Source organism: Passer domesticus, chromosome 10 (assembly GCF_036417665.1).
Source record: "Passer domesticus isolate bPasDom1 chromosome 10, bPasDom1.hap1, whole genome shotgun sequence".
NCBI lineage: Eukaryota > Metazoa > Chordata > Aves > Passeriformes > Passeridae > Passer > Passer domesticus.
Genome location: NC_087483.1, coordinates 8,392,223 through 8,415,749, shown reverse-complemented (window position 1 = coordinate 8,415,749; position 23,527 = coordinate 8,392,223). Strand labels below are relative to the sequence as shown.

The 23,527-nt window shown below is 45.8% G+C and overlaps 1 protein-coding gene across 14 annotated transcripts in view; it reads right to left on the bottom strand.

Moving 5' to 3' along the window:
- IKZF2 (IKAROS family zinc finger 2) overlaps positions 1-16,271 on the bottom strand; it is a 117,426-nt gene extending 101,155 nt beyond the window's left edge. For 2 of the 14 annotated variants that reach the window (XM_064433613.1, XM_064433622.1), the window contains exons 1-3: positions 15,420-16,271; positions 12,669-12,717; positions 11,908-12,012 (exon numbers count right to left, since the gene is read on the bottom strand). In XM_064433613.1, the coding sequence (XP_064289683.1) occupies positions 11,908-12,012; positions 12,669-12,702 (139 nt within the window). In that variant the 5' untranslated portion in view covers positions 12,703-12,717; positions 15,420-16,271. Of the gene's footprint in view, positions 1-4,461; positions 4,604-11,681; positions 11,821-11,907; positions 12,013-12,668; positions 12,718-12,984; positions 13,007-14,008; positions 14,045-14,269; positions 14,347-14,481; positions 14,552-14,900; positions 15,380-15,419 lie in introns of those variants that run through there. The other 12 variants (XM_064433608.1, XM_064433606.1, XM_064433609.1 and 9 more) reach the window with 12 other exon arrangements.
- Between the last annotated feature and the right edge of the window lie 7,256 nt (positions 16,272-23,527).

The following is a 23,527-nucleotide window of genomic DNA, read 5'->3' as shown; positions in this document are numbered from 1 at the left end:
AATCAGGACATTTCCAAGTGCTCTGCAGGGGACACTAATTAGATTCAAAACACAGGCAGTCCTGGTGGCATTAATTAAGAGGACAATGACAGTGACAAGCACCGGGCTTCATTTCAGAACACCTTGCTCTATCACTGCCAAAAGGAGTAGCTTTTAAATCTGCAGTTTGAAATTAAATGCATCATCATTACCCAATTACCATTCTAACTAGTTTCCTCGACAACAGATCGGCTTTATTTACAATTAATTTTGGTTAATGAGCTAGTTGTAGTTTTAGCTGACGGATAATGGGAGAGAATTAATAATTGCTTAATCCACACAAAATTTTGTTGTTCACATAGCACACAAAATTTTGACAAATATTTCTGAAATCCAGCCAACAACCACCAGCACATTTTCACCATCTGAAAGCAGCCAAAGCTCAGCAAATGTTACCATTTTACATTGTAGTAGGTTAAACTGTTTATATATATAATTAGAATTATTATTATAAACTACAGTCATAATTATAAATTGAAATTTCACCACTGACTCATAAGGAAGCTTTCCCCCTTCCAAAACACCTGGCCAGAACAATTGATTAAGGTCATCTCTTGGATGGTCTACAAAGATTTATTCCATCTATAGTTGCTCAAGAAAATGCTGCAGAGAGCCAATATGGAGAATAAACTTCCCCGTGCACATTGGCTGTGTTGTCTATATCACATCTTTGTCTATTCCCCTCCAGTGAACTTAAGCCTGGTTCCAAAGCCATTTTAAGCCCAGTATTACTTTTTTTTTTTTTAATTAGGCATTGGTTTTAAATGGTTTTAAACCATCATCTTCCATTGCCACATCACAACCTTCTCTCCAAAATACTTTTCCCTTTCCAAATGCAGGGAAGGGTTGGCTCTGCCTCCAGCCAGTTCCATTCTCTTCTTGTAGTACAGCAGTCTCTGGCTGGGGTGCTGTCCACCAGGCATAGCATCAAACCTAAGGATCTCCCTGCACCAGTCATTAAGAAACCTTGGATAATTATATGGCAATTATCATTCACATTTCTACTGTGGAAATGCATCTTCTGCTCTTCTCCTAAGGCACCATTGTTCTAGGCTGTTAAGAAGACCAGCCAGAGTTCTGGGACAGGAATGGGTGAGCTGGGACACAGATAAAACATCCTGCCATGAGGATGAGGAAGAACATTACAGAGCAGCACTATAGATTATTTCCTGGAATGCACTGCAGTTTGCTTTGGTTTTGAGTACATATGTGATATATATTTACTTGAGCAAAAATCTCACTACTATTGATTTCTCTATAAATATTTAATGGTTACCAGTCAGAAGGTAAATTTAAGTAAGAATAGCACTAATGACATTAAATGAATGAAGCACTTTAAAAGTGAGGAAAAAAGCAAACACTTCTTTCCAGCATTTTAGACCAAGAGCAGTAAGACAGCAACCTGAAACCATGTTACATGCTGATGGCCTGAGTCATGTCTGGTCTCACGGGCAGACCAGAGAGGTGATTTTGCACAAACATCTCACAAAAAAAGTAGGTTTTGCAAGGAGGAAACTTAGCAGAGACTGGCTTCCAACAGCTTTTTCCCATGCATTTGACATTTGAAAAGGGTGGTGCTCAATAGTTTTTCCTTCAGCCAAGGCACAGTTCACATACCTCTTTCTCCTCTTTCTGGTTTCCTCGCTTCATAAGAATTGCACTTTCCTAGTATTTTTCAAGCCTGTCCTTCTCTGTTGTATGTGACTGAAATCCTCTCTAAGTGTCTTCCATTTGTATTACTGCACTGTACATGTATGGGCTTGTCAGCAACCAGGGCTGGACACATTTTCCTATTTTTTTTCTTCTCTACTTGATATTAGGTAATTTGGGGGCAGCTGATGGGTCATAGCATTTAAACTATGAGAACACTCTGGGATTCACATGTAGGTACACGGGATTTTAGAAAAATAAATTGTGCAATTTGTAGAATACAAATTTAAAAGAAGGCCAAGAAAAAACTCATGGAGCTCTCAGTCTGCTAATGTTATGTACTACTCAACCCTTACATACACAACTAGCACATCATTCTTCTGAACTCCACCTATAGTCTGACAATTTGCAGTCACACACACAAATTATGAAGCTCACTGCTTCCCACCTACAGGAGCTGAATTTGTCTAATATTAATTTCCCTACTTTTTCTCCACCTCATAAGCCTAAAATTTTGTCCACTCATTTGTATCTCTTCAAATAGTATCCTTTGTAAAGCTCTTAAAACTGAAAAAGCCTGATATAACAAGAAAATATTGTGGTATTACTCTCTAGAAGACTAGATTATCCAAATGATAATGCCCTACAGTGATAGAAAGAGAGGCCTGTGCATTTAAGGTAGGGGGGAAATTTCAAATGGGGGGTTTCAAGTGAAGCTGATAACCCAGATTGTTCCACACAGCTGCATGGAGATGTATTAGACTCAGCCAGGAGCTATCTGGGCTGGTAACAAGGTCAAAACAACTGGTTAGGTTGACCCAATTTTGGGAGATTAAACTGTAAAACTATTACTTACAACTGCATTTAGGACATGCCTAAATCTGAAAGGTGATGAGGATTAGGGCACTGAGTAAATTTAAGGCCCAATGGTGCATTCTGAAATATTTCTACACTCAGGCAGACTCTCCAGGGCTGCAGGAGAGAGGCCCCTCACCACGACACAGCAAGTGCAATACAAAGTCTGTACCTAGGAACGAACAATTAAAAGCAGTATGCAAAACTGCTAATTAATAAGATTTATTCTCCTTCAGGGGCAGTTATCTTGACAAGGGAAACCCTGCAGGATATCAATTTCTCAAGAAATAAGATTAAAAACCAAAGGCCATTTTATTCTTTTGCCTGAGCTGTCTCCCTCTGTCACAGACCTGGCTGCTAACCAGAACAAGGTCTTCAGTCTAATGCCACTCTTTCCTGGAAGCTTTAAAACCATCCAACAACTTTAAGAGAACAGCTACTCTTCCTCAAATGAATAAACCTCATATCTCTTCTGGGTAAAAAGATGTGCTGTTTTCATACAGAAAGAAGCAATTTCTTTCATTTTCAAAAGAAGGGAACTCACACCATCCTGTTTGGTGCTCCTTGGACTAAAGCAGGTACTGCTGAAGTTTAAATGATGCACAAATAGTTACCAAAAGTCTCTCAGTTTGTGTTCTATGGCTAGATCATTACCTTAAAAAAGCAACTTTGCTTGCAAAAGGAATCATAATAAAATGTCCAAAAGCTGAGTTGATGTCTACAAAAGATTAGGTTCTCATAGAACTGCACACAGGCATTCCCAAATCAAAGAGTAATTATGAGAAAAATTACCATGGACTTGAGCATATCACAGGGCTCTGCAGCCAGCATTCTCTGCCACTGACTAACATTAATTTTCATGGACTGAGGGAACATGCATCCCTGAGAAAAACCAGGACAACATCACTTTCTTCTGATGGAATTGGGAGGTTTTAAAGGCTGGGGGGGAATGCAAGGAAAACACCACTAAAAAGAAGCTGAGAAAACTCCAGCCTGATGCTGAAGGTCACAGCACAGACATCTTTAGATGAACACTTGTTTTGTTCAAGTGGAGGAACAGAGGGGATAAACAAGAAAATCCCCCACCTCGGAATGTCGCGCTTTGTCATGAATGCGGTTTAACGGCCAACGGAGCATCTCGCCTGTAAGCCCTGCCCAGATCTGCCACTGGCTGCAGAGGAAACACAGCACGCCTTACCTCCTTCACACGAGGAGATTCACCACAAAAAAACATGGTAGGTGGGACAGGCAACAAGGTGAATGGATAAACAAGGTTTATGTACTTCAGGATTTCCTACCTCCTTTGAAAAATGTTTGAGATATCCAACCCCCAGGACAAAGCGCTGACAACAGCAGCACCAAGGTGTGGCTGGATCTTCTACCCCACTGCATGAAGTTTCAGGGTGGACAGTAGCACCAAGTCCTCCAAAGGCCTTCTCCAAGCCAGAAACAGGGCAGGGACCTGAATATTCACACTGATCTTCCCCTTCTCTCTCCCCTGCTCCAGACTACATCTGTGCCCAGAGCAACCTCACAGGTGGTAGGTACCAATACCACAGCAGGAAAAGAGGCTAGAACAAACCAGTCTGTGCAGCTTCTCCAAGTAACATGAAACCATGGTGGGGAGAGCAGACAGGTCTGCAGTGAATCAGATTCCTCGGCTCATGCCTTGTGAAACCCACAGTCTGCTAAGAAGAGGGGCTCCTACCTGTGTAGGAGAAATATATACCTCAACTCCTCTTTTTTTTCACTACCAGCTGGTAGACACAGATATTCACACTGGGGGTGGGAGCATGGTTTGGCCCTAGGACTGACCTCCCCCCCATATGTCACAGCTGAGACAGCCACCATACACAGAGTATCTCCACACAACTTCAGAAGGCTTTAAGCATTTGCACATACACAGCAACACCTCACCTCATCAGAAGGCTTCAGGCACCTGCCCATACACAGCAACACCATGGCACTCCAGAAGGCTGCAAGCATCTGCCCTTCTTGTTCTTCAGCCCAGCCTTTTATCCCCTCACGCCGATGCCCTGCCCCTGTGTGCCCTCTGCTCCCTTTGGTGGTTGGGCAGTGCCCCTGGGCACTCCATGGCTCCTTACCTTCAATGTCATTCACCTGTCCTGCACAGCTGTGCCCACTGGGGATGAGGCTGGGCCCCAGCCCCACTCCCAATCACCACAAACTGTGTCCCTACACCCACTCCTGAGAGGACACAGGGATCTGACCACCCACCTGAGTTTCACCAAAGGGAAGACCAAGAGCCCTGTGACCTCTCTGGACAGGACAAACACAGAGAAACCATGAGCTAAAGAAGCTCATACAATGCACAAGCCCACTATCTCTGTAGTGCTATGCCTTGGCCGCACAGCGTTACAGGAATAAACCCCCAAACTGGAAAGATTTTTTAAAAGTAAGAGGCAGAGAGAAAGAAAAAGTCAGTTAAAAAACCCAAAAAAGACATTTTAATTCACAGAAGTTGACATGACCTATCAGCACAGAAATGAGGGGGATCAATCAAGCCCATGCTATTCCAGGAACAGTGTCTGCTGTTTTACGGTACTTTCCAATGCAACACCTGTAACAGCACTTGCAGGTGACCCTGACAGCCAGGGCTCTGCTCAGAGCTGGAGCTTCTGCCAGCATCTCTCTGCCTGTGAGGGATTACAGTTCTTCAACGCCACAGGCTGACACAGCAGTGCCAGCAGAAGCCAGTAATGTAGACCTGGCTCCAGATCAAGGGCACGTTTTGCTGGGCAGTGTGAATAGGGGCTCGTCCACACGCAGACCTGGCAATGCTCAGTGGTGTGGGAAGAGTTAAAATTCCGTGGTTGCTATAATATGATCACACCACAACAGGGTACTTTAGGACCACCACAATTATTCCTGTGCAGGACAGGAAATAAGTTGCACCGGTATTAAGGTACTTCTGAATGCATCTCATTGTGGGGCTGCAAAAATTAAATGCAAAATAACCCCTAAGCAAAAAGATATTGTAAAAACATCTTACTTTGGACAAAGGCTAACATGTACCATCCAAGTCTCCATCCTAAGTGATCTACGGCTTCTGTGATTCAGAAAATAAAAGGCAAGAGGGGAAAAAATAAAAAAGCACCGAAACATGAAGGGACTCCCTACAATGACCAGAATTTGGAGAAAAAGTGGGCCTCTGGTGACCTAGCCCAGAGCCATATCTGTCATGTTCATTGCTTCTCAGTGATAATCCAGCTCTGCTTCCTTCCACTGGGATGCAGCAGTCAGCTGCCTGGACCCCAGACAAGTGCACGCTACCCTAGGGAAGGGACAACACGCTGTGGCACAGGCTCCTCACCTGGGCTGGTAACTGCTCCTGATACTACACAGAGCAGTGGCTCAGCCTTGTCTTCTATTTTCTACAGAATTTTAGAACAGGTCAATGTTAAACCTGCTTCAAGGTGGGTTCTTCAAGGATTTTTATTCATTGGGATTACTGAAGCAGAAGGCAGAAAAGGAGGCTCTGCCTTTTCTTCCCAGATAGGATGGCGTCACTCCTTCAAGGTGCCCTCTTGGTACTGGAAGGACAAGCACTGCTCACCCTCAGTATTGCACAACGGCAGCACAGGAAGCTGCATTTCCACCTCTAAAACTTAGTCCTGTCAACCTAGAAACCATCACTTAGCTGAAAGACTAGACAGAGCCTGTGCCCCACAGGAACTGGAAACAAGCCTTAGACCCAATTTCCTGAGAGAAGATATCCATTGATTTCAACACAACTAGCACCTTCCCCTGGATTCAGGGATGGGAAACACTCTCCTCCAACAGGTATCTCGTCATCCAGCTGCTATCAAAGTGTCATACATCATGGAAGATGAGGATTGCTCTTTTTGTTGGCATGTCTGAAAAGGAACTGAAATTCCAGAAGCAAACACTGAAAATTTGCTGACTACAAAGCTAGCAAGAGCACAGTGTTGTAACAGGGTGTGTACCAGGGAAAGTTAACTGAACCTGACAGTCCAAGAGAATAACAGAAGCTTCCCAAGAAAGGTGTGTGCTGCAACAAAGCCCTGGCAGATGACCTTTCAAGGGACTTCCATCAGAATGAGTAAAAACCTATTTAATGAGATTAACTGATCATTTCACTCCACCCTCGTTATAACACTCACTGAGAGGGAGGAATGTTTTTGCAGGCGAGTATGCAGTTCCATAGGGAATGCCAGGACTGTGACAGAAGACAGGAAAAACACCCAGGGGAGCCCTTCACCATTGCACTGTGGGCTACAGATACTCAAACACCAACTCATTTGTGTGGCTACTCTCTGTTGGTTTACATACAGAGTTTAACCACACCAGTGTGAAAAATCTGAGCTGATGTGGATAAAGCTATAACAATTCAAGGTACATCCCAGGAAATGCTTAATTTCCAGTTAACCCTTTCCCCTGTTTGCGTTGTAGTTTTTTCAAGAAACACAGTGCAGCACTACTTTGCAGAGCTTTGGTTTCTTAGGTGTGGAAAAACCCTCTACCTCTGTTAAAATCCTGATGATCACCTTTCCATTTACTATTTTTTCTTCTCAAACTCCAAGAAAGCTAATACATTGGCTAAAACTTTGATTACTACTACTGCCCTGGCAATTCTCAGGAAGTCTGATGATAAAAGACTGAAGCAAAGACCATGCTCTTGTAAGTGTCCAAGGAGCTCACTTCTTACAGCTCCCTGCCACACTTTATTGAGCTCATCCCTCATGTCTGAGCTCATCTTGGCAAAGTCCATCTTCACTGTCCTTCAAGCTGCCAAACCACAGGTACATCTGTATTGGGCATCACCGTGCAATTCCATAGCTGAGCGCTAAAAAATCAAAGTGTCAAGACTGCAAAGTCAGACACAAAGGACTAGAGGGCATCTCAAGTGACTGTCAAAAGTCCACCTCCCTGCACTGAGGCAGGGGATACGCAGACCAATAAATGCTGCCTACCGTACTCCTTAAAGGCTGCTGAGGAAAGAACATTCCTCAGCATCCTGAGGTGCTGAGGAGTTTTTAGCACTTTCCAAGATATTTGGAAGAAAAGGAGACCTCAATCCCCAGTTCAGAGCACAGAAATTGGGCTGCCAGAATTCTTCATGGCGCAGTACACACATCAGGGGAGTGACCACCTCAAAGCACTAATTCAGTCCCCCCTCTGCAGTCCAGCCCGGCCTGCTTCAACCACCCTCCCTAAAGGAAAGTCTCCATCACCTCCTCCTGCTGAAAACCCACAACACATCCCTGAGCCAGGAAAGAATCCCAGAGCAAGGTTCAGCCTCACATGCCTGGGAGTAAATTCTGGTGGTGACAAGGCTTGTTTGCCACGGAGCTGAGGCATGCAGCAACTTTTAACTTTATGTGGTTTCATTCCAACAGCCAGGCTCCAAAATTACATTTCTTTATCTCTACAGATGCGCCAATACAGCTGTGGTACATGTAACTCTGCTCAGGACAACACAACTGTGACAAAACAGGAGTTCTATAACAACTCGGGCTTCAAAAATGAAAGTGATCAGGAAAGATGTGGGGCTTTGATGCCACCAGAAAAAGTGCAACTGACAGTCCACCCCGATCACTTGGAATATAATATTGGCTACATTATAATAAAACCTTGCTCAAGTTCTCTTTAAACACCACTGCTGAATTCATTCCCACTTAGTGCTGCTGTCCCAATTAGTGATCTCGTCAGACAGCGCGATCGTTCCCCACCACGGAGAAAACGCCGTCGCCTCATTATTTTCAGCAGCAGAGTCAGCCAACATGGCTTAGTCTCTTAATGAATTAATTCTCATAATTCACTAACGCTTCAAGCTACTATAAACACCTCCTGAAAGCATACCACAATTTTAATCGGTTTCAAACATCAGATGTTTGGTTTGATATTTATGATTGTTCTGACTCTGTTTCATTTAAGGGCTCCTTTTGTCTATGAAAGCAAAGATAAGAAAGTTAACTGGGACACCCACTGTCAAGGCTCTAATTTAAGGGGAAATTGCCTTTGTCGCTGACTGTCAGATGCTAATAGCTGCTGCTACTATTTTCCCTATGATACCAGGCCAGTGATCTTAGAGAAGTGTCCTTCATCCTATACAAAGCAATGATTGAGTCAACTAATTGAACAACTGTGCCCCTGCAGTTTCTAAAGCAGACATTCCTCTAAGTCCATTTTAACCTACAGGAAAAAAAAATATCTCTAATAACTATAGTAAGAACTCAGTGTGGCATTGTGGGGAGGTGACTGGGAATTATTTCTTTTTAAAGCCTCTTTTATAAGGATTCCCCATTAGCCTTTAATTAGCATGCCAGTTCCTATTCGGAGGTTTCTGATCACTCATAGCCCAGTTCAGCACTCACGGACGGGAACAAGACAGACTGCCTTGAACTCAGTGGGGTCTGTGGGGGGCTCAGGGCCATGCAGGGAACTCTCTAGTACCAACACAAAGTTAATTGAGCAAGCCTGTGACACCCAGCTCTGGCTGTCAGCCTTTGTAAGAGTTTTCCTATGGAAGATCAAAAGAAAATCTGGACTTCCAGACTTGGGGCTGTGTAAATATATCATCTGTACTCAGCAGGTGTAACACTAATTCATCTTTTGCTGTAGAGAAATGTGAGATGATCTATCAACCTCTTCGGTTTGACTATTTACATGTATTTTAAATCTTTGCTTACATAAAAATACAGTGAAGTATTTTAGAACACAGCATCTGCCAACACACATGCAGTGTTCTGCTGAAGGCAGGTATATGTAAGATCATCAGTTAGCTGTGACAGGTGATTTAGTGTGATTCATCTTTCAGGATCATCTCATTCACAAGGAAAATTGAGTGTCATCCCCGTCCATAACCTACAAATACCATCTAGATACTTGAAAATGACAATAGGTTAAAGGATGCAGCAGCCAAAATATTCAACCCAAGCCCTTTTGGAATAGAACCTGAAAACATCAGTAATCCAGACAGAACTACTAACACAGACTGCCAGGGGCTAATGAACATAGAAAACTCTTTACCCAGCACATAATTTTGCTGTTGCTGGGAGAGCACTACTCAGTCATTTCAGCACAGCTCCAAGAAATTTCCTTCTTTTGGTGTTTCTCCTTCTGAGCCAGACAAATTCCGACTACATCAAGAGCTGTGGTTCAAAACAATTCAATGGAAGGCAAGAAGAGCAAAGGTCAAAACTTGGATCTCTACCTTACAGTGCACATCCAGAGCACACAGCCAAAGAGGGCCATGTGCTTCTGGAAATGACTGGCAACCAAACCAGGAGTGAAATATTTGGGGTCTGCTCCCTGTATCACCTCCTGGATTCCCAAGTCCTACCCAGCCAGGACGACACACCCTGTAAGAGCAGCCAACACGACTTAATCTCCAGCAACCCACTGGAAATCAAACCAGTGTGAAACAGAACACAGCCACTGCCTCAACCTAAAACAATGGATGATGGGTCAATCTGCTGGGAGCTACTAAATTCATGCAAAATATTTCAAACAGCTATTCCACCTCTATATTTCCTTTTAAAATACCAAAAAAACCCCAAAAGCATTTTTAATTTAAAAAGAGGCGCAGGCCCCTGAGTTACCAAACCTTTAAAAGGATTTCCTGTGCCCCACGAAACAGGTGAAAAGCTCTACAGCCCAGCCTGGCGATTTACCCTACACATGCCAGATTCAAGATTTGGCCAAAAACCTTAAATGAACCAATGTAACAGCTGCCACAAAATCTGGCAACCTCTGATCAATATCCTCCATGTTTAAGGCAGCACGAGCCTCCTCTCTGCAAAACAATCCTAAGCCTGCAAAGAGTAAAAAACCTACAATAAATTTAAGAAGCTTGAGTTTTGTTTGGCATGGGAGACCCAGGCAGAGCAGCAGCATTTAATGCTGTTAATTTTTCAACAGCAGCACATCCTAATCTCAAAGCATTTGAGACACCTACGATAGGCCAAAAAACCCCTCTAAAAAAAAAAGTTATTCACCAAGGCTGCAGATACATATGCACTGCAAAGAACTAATGAAGTTTAGAAACCACTGAAAATGTTAACACAATGAACATGAAAATACTGAGTGTGTTAAAGCCTTTTGCATGACTTCATTCTAGATCTTTTTATTCCTAATTTGACTTTGGTTTTCAGTCCAGATTATAAAGAAGATTTAAAACACAGATACTTTTTTCCCTTCCAATGAAGCCTTCCCATTAATAAAAAGGAAACAAAGAAAATGAAGAAAGTGAGTAGTAAAACTTTTACAACATAATAAAGTGTATCAGAACCCCAGTGCAGCACAATTGGAATTGTCTAAAGATGCTGAATTATGGGTGGTTGTCATATAAAGTTCAGTCCAGGGTATTAGAAATCATATTCTCCAGCAACATGTATATAATTGAGAGATCTTCATAATAACCCTCAGTTTAAAGGCTCATAAAACTGTGCTTTACCCGTAATTTGCAAGAGGAAAGAATTCTTAAAGGAAAGTAACATCTTTTTCTCAGAAAGACTCTGAAGGCAGTGCACTGTGCATTTTTAAGCAAGCAACCCTAGAAGCTCTCTTTCTTTCCCAGATTTCGGTAGGTCATTACACTAAGTCTCGGTTTAAATAGATACATATGTATCTGTAGTACACACAAGCCAGAAAGAAAATTAGTATCACGTAGAGAGGAACACTAAGTATGTTGAAAGCAAAGCGTGCTACATTTTTTCAGGACTATAAGTGCAGAGGTTACATTAAGGTAAATATCTTGATGTAACATTGTAACCAACACTTAAACAAGGTAGGGCACTCACACACAGAAAATGAAGATTGTTGCTTTTATGAAATTGCGAAAACTACATTTGTCCACCTCCCATATATAACAGGAGAATAATTCTATAAATATTACCAGCTCTTGACACTCTCTGTGCAGACTCACTAAACTCTCAGTTTCTACCCGACATTCTAAACCAAACTCCTTTCAGTTTGTTATAATCAACTATAGTTTTGTAAATAAAACTTGTTTGTTTTCAAATAGAGCTCCTTCAAGCTGTTTCGGGAAGCAAAGTAAGCAATAGTAGTAATAATAATAACAACAATTTCTATTTGGATTTCAGAACCTGCGGAAACAAAACTAGCACATGTCAACCCTAGTGTTTTCCTACCTGGAGCAGGTACGGACCAGCTCTCAAATGCCACCTTGGGATAGTTCAGACTAGTAATCCCATTCATGTTTAGATCAGACACCAGCACGAACAAGAACCAAAAAAAAAAAAAAAAAAAGAGAAAAATCTTCCCTGTGGCTAAGACCTGGCAAGCCAACCAAGGACCAGGAGGACCAGACCAACCCAACCCTCAGCTGGAGAGAAACAGGCTTAAGAGGAGACTTACTGCCTGCCATGTGACAGGGGGAGGTGTGCTGCCCGTTGGGAGTGCTAGAGGTGAGGTCGATGGCCATGCCGCAGTGCTCCCTTTCAGGCGAATAGTCATTGTCACCTGCGAGCACAACACAGGTCCCGTAAGTTTGTATCCCTTCTCCAGCCCAGAGACGCAAAGATGAAGAAGCACAATCCCGCTCGCTCCCTGCGCCCCTGCCCTTCCCTCGACTCTCAGCGGCCCCAGGCAATGTTTGGCTGATTTTAAGAGCCCCCTCAAAGCTACTGGCACCAGTCTTTTACTTACACTCCTGTGGCAAACCTTGTCCCAGCTGCTCGGTTTTAAGTAAGTTAGGATTACTTTTCCAACCCGGGCTGGGCAAGGGAAGACTGGAATAGTAATTCACCATACAGACCTTCCCCCAAAAGCTCTGGGTTAAGTGACAGTTAAACAAAGCACAGCCGCCCCACACAGAAAACAAGGGAAATAAAGGCATAAAAAGTTTTGGGCTGAAGTTTGAATTTCCGCAGAGGAACTCTCTCTCATTTGCGAAGTTCATTCACCCTCAGCAAATATTTAAACCTAGAGAGAATCACCCATGCACCCATCCCCATGCATTTCTCAGTCATACAGAAAGTTTGTATTTAAATGCTACTAATTCAGTGTCAGTGCAGACACTGTACACAAGGAAGCTAAACTTTCAGGTTTCTGCATTACACAAAGGAGAGTAGGAAAAGAAAAGTAATTCAGAATAATCAAACAAAATGACTACTTACATGTAATATATCCATCAACAGCCTCTGCTTCCATAGTCAAAGTGCAGTGCTGCAAGGCAGAAAAGTACACCCTCAGAGACGCCTGTCAGTATCAACCATTAAATGATTAAACTTACTTAAAGCCCTAAGTAGTTGCCCATTTTATTGCTGTTGCAACCACTGCCTAGAGAAACACACAAGTGCACTGCATGTGCTCGTTTGCAAATCACTGAACTCTTCCTGTAAATTATGCGAGGAGACGTGCAGCTGCCTCCTGGCCAGGTGGCACCTGGATCACCCTGGTCGCACCATCCCTCTCTCTCCGTGCCCCACTCACATTTTTGCCCGATCTGAGAGTTTTCCCCTGACCTTCTTGTTGTTTCTTCGAGCTGGGATTTTAATGTTTTATCAATTATCTATCTGCAGCCAGAAGAGACCTTGAGGATATGGATATTACTAGCAATTGCTCTTTTCACACGCACTACAAGACACTGCCTCCTGGTCTAAACAAAATAAACCCTCCCGTGTCCCTTCCCTGTTGCAGCTCTGTCTCTCACCTCTGTGTGCACACACACCTGTACACACACCTGTTCACTCTAACCCTATTTATCTGCCACAGCACAGGGCCAAACATCACATTTCATACTCCCAGATCACGCATTTTGTGGTGTGAAGCAATCTTAAAGTTTCTGGAAGCACTTTGCTGACACAGAACAAGCTATTACTTTCCCGAAACCCAAGTAACTGTATAGAATGACACCCCCTAGCTATCATTTGATATATATTGTGGGGGGAGGAAAAAAAAAAAAAAAAGGAGAGATCAATAATCATAACTATGTTCTTTTAAGTAGAAAAGTTAAGAATCTGACATGACCAGAGGAAAATTTTATTTCCTCTCTCCCTCCATGGCCTCTTTTTTGCCTTTAGTTTCAAAACTCTCACTGCACCAGGCAGCTAAATTATTCACAATGAGCCATTTCTGTATTGATCGCCAAGTATATTTAGCCCTGGCTCCTGGAATTTCTCCATTACTTACTGGAAAACAGGCAGCTTCACTTCTTGTCTCCAAAACCACTTCCCTCCCCCTCCCTTAACCCTCTTTCCTTCCCTCCCCCCCCCCACTCCCTGCCTTTCCCCCAATAAATAAATACTTTTCTCTGTGCTCTTCTTTGGTATAAAGCAGATCAAATTCCCAAGGCATTCAGCACATAACACTTAAATTTCAACCTGCCTAGCTGCTACCAAACTCTCTTCGATTACTGATTTTCACAACTCTCAAAAAGAAATCTCAAAAAAAAAAAAAAAAAGGCAAAAAAGTTTTCAGAACAGGTAAGCCACTTCCTCAAGCCCTTCAAAATTACCTTATCTTTCCCCTAGTCCAGGTAGGCAGGCACACACTGAGAAAAAGAAAGAAACATCAGAAGCAACAGGGAAAGATCATCCCAGCCAATGAAGTGGAAGGAAAGAAAGGGGAGGAAGGGAGGAGGAAGAGAAGGGAAGACAAAAAGAAACACAGAAACATCCATAACCGAAATTAAAACACGGCTTGAAATTTTATTTTTTTATTTCTTCAATGGGGAGACGAGGAGGAAGAGGAGAGGGAAAAGAAAAAGTTTGGTCACCATTTTTAGGCTGGTGATGGCAAATCCCAGCTGCTGAGCCTCTCCACAAGGAATGGAGGGAGAGAGTTTTGCTCGAGCTGAAGACACAGAAAGATGGAGAAAGTTTTTTTTTTTAAAAAATGGTTTTTTAAAGGCGGGGGGAGAAGAGGGGGGAAAGAGAGACGGGGAGGGGGGAGAGGGATAGGGGAGAGAAACTCGCCCCCGCCACTTACAGGTGGGGCATGCGGAGCCGGGGAGCCCCGGGATGAGCCGGCGGGGAAACTCGCTCAGGAATGGCACATACTTTGAAGGAAGATGAAGAACAAAAAAAAAAAAAAAAAAAAGAGGGAGAGGGAGGGAGGGAGGTCAGCCGGTGCTACAGCAATGCGATTAACTACCGCGGAGAGAGAGAGAGAGAGAGGAAAACTTGATCCACCGGTTCCTTACGGATTCCACGGGATCGGGGGGAGCGGAGGGATTGCGGGGCGGGATGGGAAGAGGGGATGAGGGGCGGGATGGGAAGAGGGGGGCCCGGCGGGCGCACTCACACCCCGCGCAGCGAACCCGGGCCAACTTCCCCGGAGCGCCGCTCCGGCCCTGGGCGACGCCGGGCTCCGCGCCTCATCCTGCCTCTCCCCGCCCCTGCCACAACCTGTCAAAGTCATGGAAGTCCTGCCTCGCTTGTCATTTTCTTCCCTTTCCCCCCCCGTCCCCGCCGCAGGCCGCAGCCCCCGGGGGCGCGCAGGTGGCGGCGGGCGCTGAGGGAAATGGCAGCGGGGCCGGGCTGGCTAACGGACCGGCGAGACCCGCCGCGGCTTCTGCCCCCGCTGCCTTCTGCTCTTCCTGGGGGGGTTTCCTTTGGTTGGCTCGTTGGTTGGGTTTTTTTTGTTTTTTTTTTAATTTATTTTTTTATATATATATTTTTGGGCTAACAGCAACAAGTCATCGGCGCCCGCGGGGATGCTGCACAGCCGCGCTCGGCTCGGGGACCCTCGGCACACACAGACCCGCACGGACGGACCGAGCCCCGCGTCCCGCCGGCCCCGGAACGGAGCTGTCCCTCCTCCCGCCGGGGAACGGGGGACCGGGGAGGGAGAGGAGAGGAGGGGAGGAAGGGAGGGAGGGGAGAAAGAAAAAGAAAGAAATAATAAGAAGCCAGGCGCAGATTTACCTCAGCCGCGCAGGCAGTGAGTCAGTTCCATCCCCCTTTTGTTTGTGTGTTTATTAGTGTCGGCTCCCTCTGCCCAGTGGAGGTGTGTTTGTGCACGGCAGTTGGCTGTGGGGGGACTAAGGCGGCGGAGGAGCCGTAGCTAAGGGTAATCCTGTTTTTACTTCCTCCATCTTCAGAGAGCAGAGGGTTAGCCTGGGACAGCTGGTCAAACCCCGAGAAACCGATCCGGCGGCGGCGGCCGCTCTCCCTCCCTCTCTCCCTCCCTCCCACAGACACACACACACACACAGAGACACACACTCATTCGCTCCCTCCCTCACACACTCCCTTCCCTCCCGCACACACAGACAGGCGCACACCCTGCCTGACACACACACACACACGCACTCCCTCAGAGATACGCGCACTCCCTCACACCCATACACACCTCCTCCTCCACACACACACACACACTCCCTCAGACACACACCGTGCCTCCCTCAGGCTCGAACCCACGCACACTCATTCACTCCCTCACACTCAGCGCATCCCCCACGGACTCACACTCTCTCCCTCACTCACATCCTCCCTCACTCACACTCAGCCCTGCACACGCACCCCCTCCCTCTCCCACACTCAGGTCTCCCCTCAAAGTCCCTCACACGGACACGCTCGCTGCCTCACTCGCACTCAGACCTTCACACGCACACACCCCCTCGCTCAATCCCGCGGACACCCACCCCTCACACACTCACTCTCACTCCCTCACACACACACATATATTCACACACACACATATTCACACACTCGCTGCCCCCCGCCCCTTCGGACCCTTTCCCGCCCCGCGGCGCCTCAGCCCCCGCGGGGCCGGCGCGGCGGGGGGCGGGTGCCCGCAGCCGGCGCGAGGCCGCTCAGCGCGCTCGGCAATCGATTACAGGACAAGTGCGGCCGCCGCCGCCGCCGCCGCCACAGTGCGCGCCCCGCGCCTCACGCGGGCGGGCGGGCGGGCGGGAGCGCGCGCCCTCAGGGCACGGCCGCGGCCCCTCAGGGCGGCCCCGCTCCGGGCGGCCCCCGCGCCCCGCCGGCAGCCGCCGCCCCGGGGCTCCCGCCGGCCCGGCGGAGTCGTGATTCAGCACTTCTATTTATAACCGCCCGGGGGGCGGCCCGGCTCGTTGCTTAATTAAACATTCGCGGCCGAAATGAGCGGAGTTTCCGCGTGGAGACGGCCCGGGTGCAAGTAAAGCCTCTGCACGGCATTCCACGCCGGTCCCGGGAAGTCGGTGTGGTGGGAAAAGAGTGATTAATGTCCTGAGGGAGATCCTCTCGCTGCCCTACAGCCAAGGCTGAGGGAACAGCCCCGAGCATTTCCCACAGCGAGGGGACATCGGTACACTGAGGAGACACCCCACAGACCCCTCAGGGGCTTGCCCCAGCCCAGCACTCTTGTCTGAGGGCGAATGTTGTATATAATCCCGCACAGAAGTTTTCCCTGCTTTCCACAGGTCCTGGGCCAGGTGCAACAGCAGTGTCCTGCCCTCTTCTCTTGGAGCTGCTGGGCGCTGGTGACCTTGCTAATGCCATAATTAGGCACCAGAATTCACAGCCCATTGAGAAGCTGACGTTTTGTCTACCATGCATTATATGCGTGGACATGATGAAATTTCAATTTGCAAAATTAAGCATGTATGCACTAGAAAGGACCACGATTCAGGGTGCCCGTACATCCTTGAGCCTTTTGACCCAACAGAGCAACTGATGGGAATAAAGGAAGAGTTATCCTTGATTTTTATTGGTACCGAAGGAGAGTAACACCTGCATTTTGCCACTGAGTTTCAGAAAAACGCCGATGGAAGTACCACCATCACTGCATACCACATTCTTTGTATATCAAAGGCTCTAGGTACTGGAAAAATTTGCTTTGAGGCAAAATCCTAACTACAAAATCTTGAAGCAAAAGCCTTAACTCTTGCTCTCACTACACAAGCACAATGCTGTTGTTAGAGACAAGGTGAACTCCAGGTTTTATTAGCACTGCCACTTCACATCAAATAAGATTCCGCTTTGTAGAATAGCAGCAGAGCCACCCAACACTGCAAGAGGGAAACAAACCCCACTTTGGAAAAGACACTAAATTATTCAGCCAGCCCAAGACCAAAGTTAATTGACAGCTCTCTCCCCAACACCACAAATTTGAGCCAATTAGTCATTATGCCACATCTGTGGAGCGGGTTTAACTTAACTCTTCTCATTTTGCATAGGAAGAAGGCAGAAAGGTCAGGGGACTGGCCACAGAGAGCACTCAGAGCTGAGCCTAGAAAGCAGACTTCATGTTTCCCACGCCTACGTATCAAAAGCTAGACTTGGCTTGCCTACACCAGAAAATAGACTGGCATAGCTGGAGCTGGGTAATTATACCGTAACAGTTTATGCCGGAATAACTCTCCTTGCGGACACTCTCCTCCAGATGGAAAGTGGCTTCCCAAATGCTGTCCAAATGAATTCACTCAACGGCACACACTCGGTGTTTTGTCCTTCCCCCCCACCCCCTTCCCCTCTTCATTTTGGGGGGTAAAAATTCCTGAGATGTGGGTCTCGGCAGCAATTTGAAGCCTTCGATCACTTTTACAGACCATTAAAAGTGGGGACAAATGCAAAACATGTCATTGAAATGCTACAAGTCTTGTTGTCAAGATTTTTATAGTGCTTTTCATCAAAATGTTGAAAACTGAAAGCTTCCAGCTGGCTCTCCATACAGGTAATAACTTAATAGCTAACAGCTTTTCTCCCAAAGCTGCTGGAACCTGCTTGAGCCATGGAAGCTGATGGGAAAAGCCAGACCCATCCTCTACAGTAAATATTTTCTGATTTTTTTAATCAAGTTTCTCTGCAAGCTTTTGAAACCAGACGAAGCTGTGAAGACAAGGAGGAGTGACCAAGGGAAAAGTACGGGGTGGGGAATAAAGCGGCAGGACTTGGCTTTGTAAATCAGCTTGCTGACTCCAGGGGCTGCAGAGATGAGCACATCCTCACTACAGCAGCACGGGGCTGAATCACTGGTTTCAAGGCAGAACTTGGCTCTGGGCTGTAGCAGGAGCTCCACAGTGATTTGCATTGCCCAGCTCAGCAGAGCTGCTGTGGTGATCTTGAGGGCCAAGTGATGGCTTGGGGACCAAGAGAGCCAGATTCACATCCAGCAATGACCAGAGGGCCTCCGCATGATTTCGGCCAAGCCATTATTGCCCTGCACTTCAGTTCTGCATTTCTGAAACTCAGCAATTAAAGCAGTGAGAGCTTTTCTTCTGCCAAGCAGTGTCCCAAGAGCAGTTCTCAGCTTTGCCACATTACAGAGGTCCCTCTGGCACACCTCTGAAAGAGCCCTTCCTGGAGCTCCTGGGAGCCCCTTTCCATTGCCATCCACAGGAGCCCTGCCTGCCCTGGGACAGTGTCCTGCCACGCAAGCCTGGCTGTCCCCAGGATCAAAGGCTGTGCCAACAACCACCTGCTCAAGAGCTGTGATGTCCTCCTTGGCACTTGCTCAGTCTCCCTGAGCCTTGGTTCCCCTCCTGTGTGCTGGAGATAACAGAGCCCCCTGGTCTCACAGGAGAGTTTAATTTCTCATCATTTGACAGCAATGTGCTTTGATAGGTTTGATGGGCTCAGCCTGTTTTCAGCTAAATATTTAAACATTTAACCCATATATGCATGTGTGTGTGTGTATATGCACATGCACGTGTGAGAATTATTATTCAAAACCTCCATCCTGCTCTTTATGTAAATTCTGGTTTAAAATTTCCAATTTCCCTTTTTTATATGCCTGTATAAGGTCAAGGTGCCCTAGGAATTCACTCCCAAAACCTTCTACTGGGTGTTCACATAAACAGTAGCTCAGCACAGCATAAGCTCCAGACTTACGTACACTTAGCAAATTAAAAGAGGCTGCTGAGCCACAGTGAGCAGCAGACCCCTGCACTGGCTCTCTTGCTGTTGGACTGAGCCCTCTCTTCCCTTCCCACAGAAGGGGCACTTGGAAGCTGAACTGGATCCAGTCCCAATATACTTTGAAGAGGACAAACACAGACCTTTCTTTACTTAACTGTTGGGCAATCTAAAAACCATATAAGCACTAATCTATTTGTTATTCCATCTCCTCCTCTTCCCTACAATGAAGCACTGTTTTATGCTTATAGGTATCAGTAAATGGACCTATAAAGAAAATAATGAACATCCTTGAATACTTTCAGAGCATAGTCTGTTAATTTTAAAAGGGGCGCAACATACTGTACCCCTTGTATTTCACGAAGATAAAAGCCTATAGATTAACTCCTATTAAAACAGTTGGTATTTTCAGGACATGCAGATGTAATTTATGGAGAGGCATAATAGTCATATTAGCTCAAAGGCCACAGAAACTGTAGATCTGTGTCTGTTAGTGTAGTTGTACAGGCATTCATTGTACAGAGAGCAGTTGAAAAGGCAGAGTATGTAATCTGAATACTAAATTTGTGAATAGTTTCTCACTCGGGCTGGTTAGGCTTTTCAAGCGCAGCGGATGCTTTGTGGGGGACTTTGTAAAACCTTCTGCTAATATATCACATGGTTCCTGTATTTTCTTCTCTTATCTTTACTGTCAGAGCTTTATTCATGAAGACATAATATTTGATTCTTAAAAGGGCACCAGCTCCTGCTCTGTGCTCTCCACCTGAATTCAGTGTGAAACTATTTTTATAACAAATACTTCTTCCTTTCTCTATAAAGTGGACAACTTTAGGTGAATATAACCCAGAAGTATACAAGAAACAGATCTTTTCCCTCACCCTCACACATTCCAATTGCTACATCCAAGTTACTTGGAAAATAGTATTATATTTTCTTTTTTATCATCCACAATAAAAGTGTACAGATTTTGTCTTTTATTATAGAGATATAAATGTATATGGATATTTCATTTATGAGGAAGGGAAATTCTAAAGTGTCCTAACAAAATTTAATTATGACACAAGCTTCTAACAGAGAATCCTTGAGCCCGGGATCATTTTTATTCGTTGCTTGTACAGCACCTAGCACAATGAGGATTTATGCATGACCTAGCTTCCCACTTAGTACTTCAACAAAAATAAGAATTAACTCTTGCTCTGCTTATGGCTGGAAAACACAGTACCAACAGAATTATATACATCCCATGCTGCACAGAGAACACCACAGAATTATGAAGCTTGTGAAGCAGCCAATACAGAAGTGTGCTGGATCTGTTTAAATTACTGGAGCTGCTGGAGGCATTTAGGCAGAGAGACAGTTGTTACTCAAAATTTGGCAAAATGACAGGTATCAATTATGTCGAGTATTGCAAAGTACCAGGGAACATTCAGTGACAAACGACCAGGCTCACAGCTTTGCAACAGCTGAAAATTTGGGGGGAATGGAGTTCTTCCACTTCTCTATGACAGGATTACCATGAATGTCCAATGTCAAAAGGTCAAAGTTGCCATTTGGGTGTGAAAGGGCTTGTACAACAGAAGACTTCTACCAAAATTCAGCTGTGAACATTGTGGGAACAGGTCTTGCAGGGCTTCCAACACTGACCTGCTGGGTTCAGCCTGCTCTATTCATGCTGGGTGAAATGCAGACTGGATGCAGCCACCCAGTGCATACATTTCTGTGCTTGAAAAGAGTTTCTACTACAGATCTTTAAAGCTTGGCAAAGACTTGAGGAATAAGGACATTTTCTCATGGAATCCAGCCTGCCCAGGCCAGGGAGCCACAGGGGTGCCCCAGGCCAGCCTGGCAGGAGCCTCAGCAGCCCAGGGTCCATCCCACAGCACCCAGGCCGGAGATGCTGGCCAGGCTAACCAAGAACCCTGATTTTCAGGGAAAGCTGTGGTGATGAGGCAGCTCAGGGGCCAAGCCAAGAAGTCAGCCTGGAGGTCAGGAACATCAGGGTCCATGGATTGCAGGAGACCAGCCCTCCTTAAACAAAGCCAAACTCCGGGGCTGAGCTTAAACGAGCTCCTGACCTGTGCTAGGAGCATGGGTGAAGGCCATGCTGAGGCTGATCCTGGTTATTCAGGTCTGTCAGTGCCAACCCAGCTTGAAAAATATGGAACAACCAGGAAAAGTAAGAGCTGACCTGAGTGAGGTCATGACCTCATGGAGTGAGGTGGTCTCACTGACTGTGCACACTGTCTCTTTGCAGGAGCTGGTACAAAATCATTGGATCATTTAGGTTGCAAGAGACCTCTAAGACTGAGTCCAGCTGTTGCTCCAGCAGTGCCAGGCCTGCCACCAAGCCATGACCCCAAGTGCCACATCTCCTTTAGTTAGGTGTCCCCCCCTCCTTTGCTGGAAGAGCAGTGCTGTGCTTGAGGGGTGTAACTGGTGTGCTGAGCTCACATCACACCTTACTTTGCAGGAGCTTGCAGATCTCCCTGCAAGTTAAACAGGCTGCTTTCCCTTATTCTACTTGGGTGGTTGCAGGGCCTTTCTTCAAAGCACCTGAAGGATGTCCTGTTTAATCATTTCAGTCCTCACTCACCACATTTCCAAAAACAACACCACCCCTGTTCAGTGTGCATAGCTACAGAAAAGTCAGCATGAATCTACAGGAACGTACTTTACCCTCATTCGTTCTTGCTCCTTTTCCTTCTCTGCTTTTCCAGTATCAAGCCAGTGCTTGTAGAGAGCCAGGAAAAGGCTAGGCTGCTAGAAGTGGTTTAGTGGATGTTAGGGACCGAGCAGATCTTTCAGCCTGACCACAACTCTGCAGGTGTGTGGCTCTGCAGCCTGACCTGACTCAGGGGGTGGGTGCAGCAGGCCCAGGTCAGGGATTAGCCAGTCCCCTCCGAGCTGTTCAGCACCAGGCATGGACTCCAAGGGAACAGTGCAGTGTGAGGGATCACAACTGCACTGAGCAGTGAAAAGCTGTCATACAAACCAGTCCTCAGGTGCTTGCAGAAACGGTGTGTCGTGGGTCTCATGGGTAATGAAGTCAGAACATAAAATAGTCTGAGAAAACAAAAACACCCAGCCCTTCACCTCCAGAAGAGGCACAGCTGAGCCAAAGGCTGACACTCAGAGATGAAGGCCCAAGTCTGGACTGTGGGTGACTAGCTTACAATGCTTTGCTTTGGAGGAGTTTATTCATTTCTCCCTCCATTTACAAGGGCTATTCTGCCATAGGCATCCCTCTCAGCCTTCTATTCCTCATCTTCTTCTTGAGTCCATGGAAAAGACTGATGTGTCCATTTTGCGGCTCCAAGCACCAAAATTAGATTCCTGATTGTAGTCACTCTCCAGAGGTTCATTTCTTTCCCTGGTGACTACAGAGGGAGGCTGCATATACCAGCTGGCTAAATTAGTTCCTTACACTGGGTGAATATCCCTGTCCATACTTCTGTTCTTCACTGAGGAAATCAAGCTGATGGTACTGCTGCTCCTCTGTCAACTGTGTTGGGAACCAGCAACACCCCCGGGGCAGGGACTTGGACACAGCTGGGATGGAGCCATGCCAGGGGGCAAAGGGACATTTTAGAAAGAGGGTTTTATGCCTCCTCTGTTCCTGTAAGCAAAGCGTTATCCTAGAAGTGTCCTGGGGCTTGATTGTGAAAAGAGACACCTGAAATTAACTGGCCACATAATCAGCTTTAAGCAGAGCTAGGTTAACTTTGATTAACCGCAAATAACAATTTAGATCATAAAAATAAAACATTAGCATCTTTTTATGCTCCTCTTAGCACTGCATGAAACAACATGTGACCACGGCTTTTTAAAGCAGCATGTTAACTTTTATTGCAAAGCTTTGCTCTGTCTCGCTCCAGTAGCAGAGCTGACCGAGTGCTCCACAGCCCTTTGTAGGACACTGATTCTTTTAGTGGGTATAAGACCTCTTCATTTTCCAAAGTTTTATTTATTATTCTTATTTGACTTGAGGAAAGGAATAACATTTCTCTACATTCAGACATTACCCACACATAACTGTGCAAGCAAAGAAAACATAACTTCATTCTTGTGGTTTGAAAATGCCTCCTTTTTCCTGTTTTTTTTGTTTGTTTTTAAGAGGGAGGCGTTTCTATTTTTTAGTTCTCCTTTGGGGATGAAAATCAATGAACACATCATTTGGTTTCTATATTAAATAA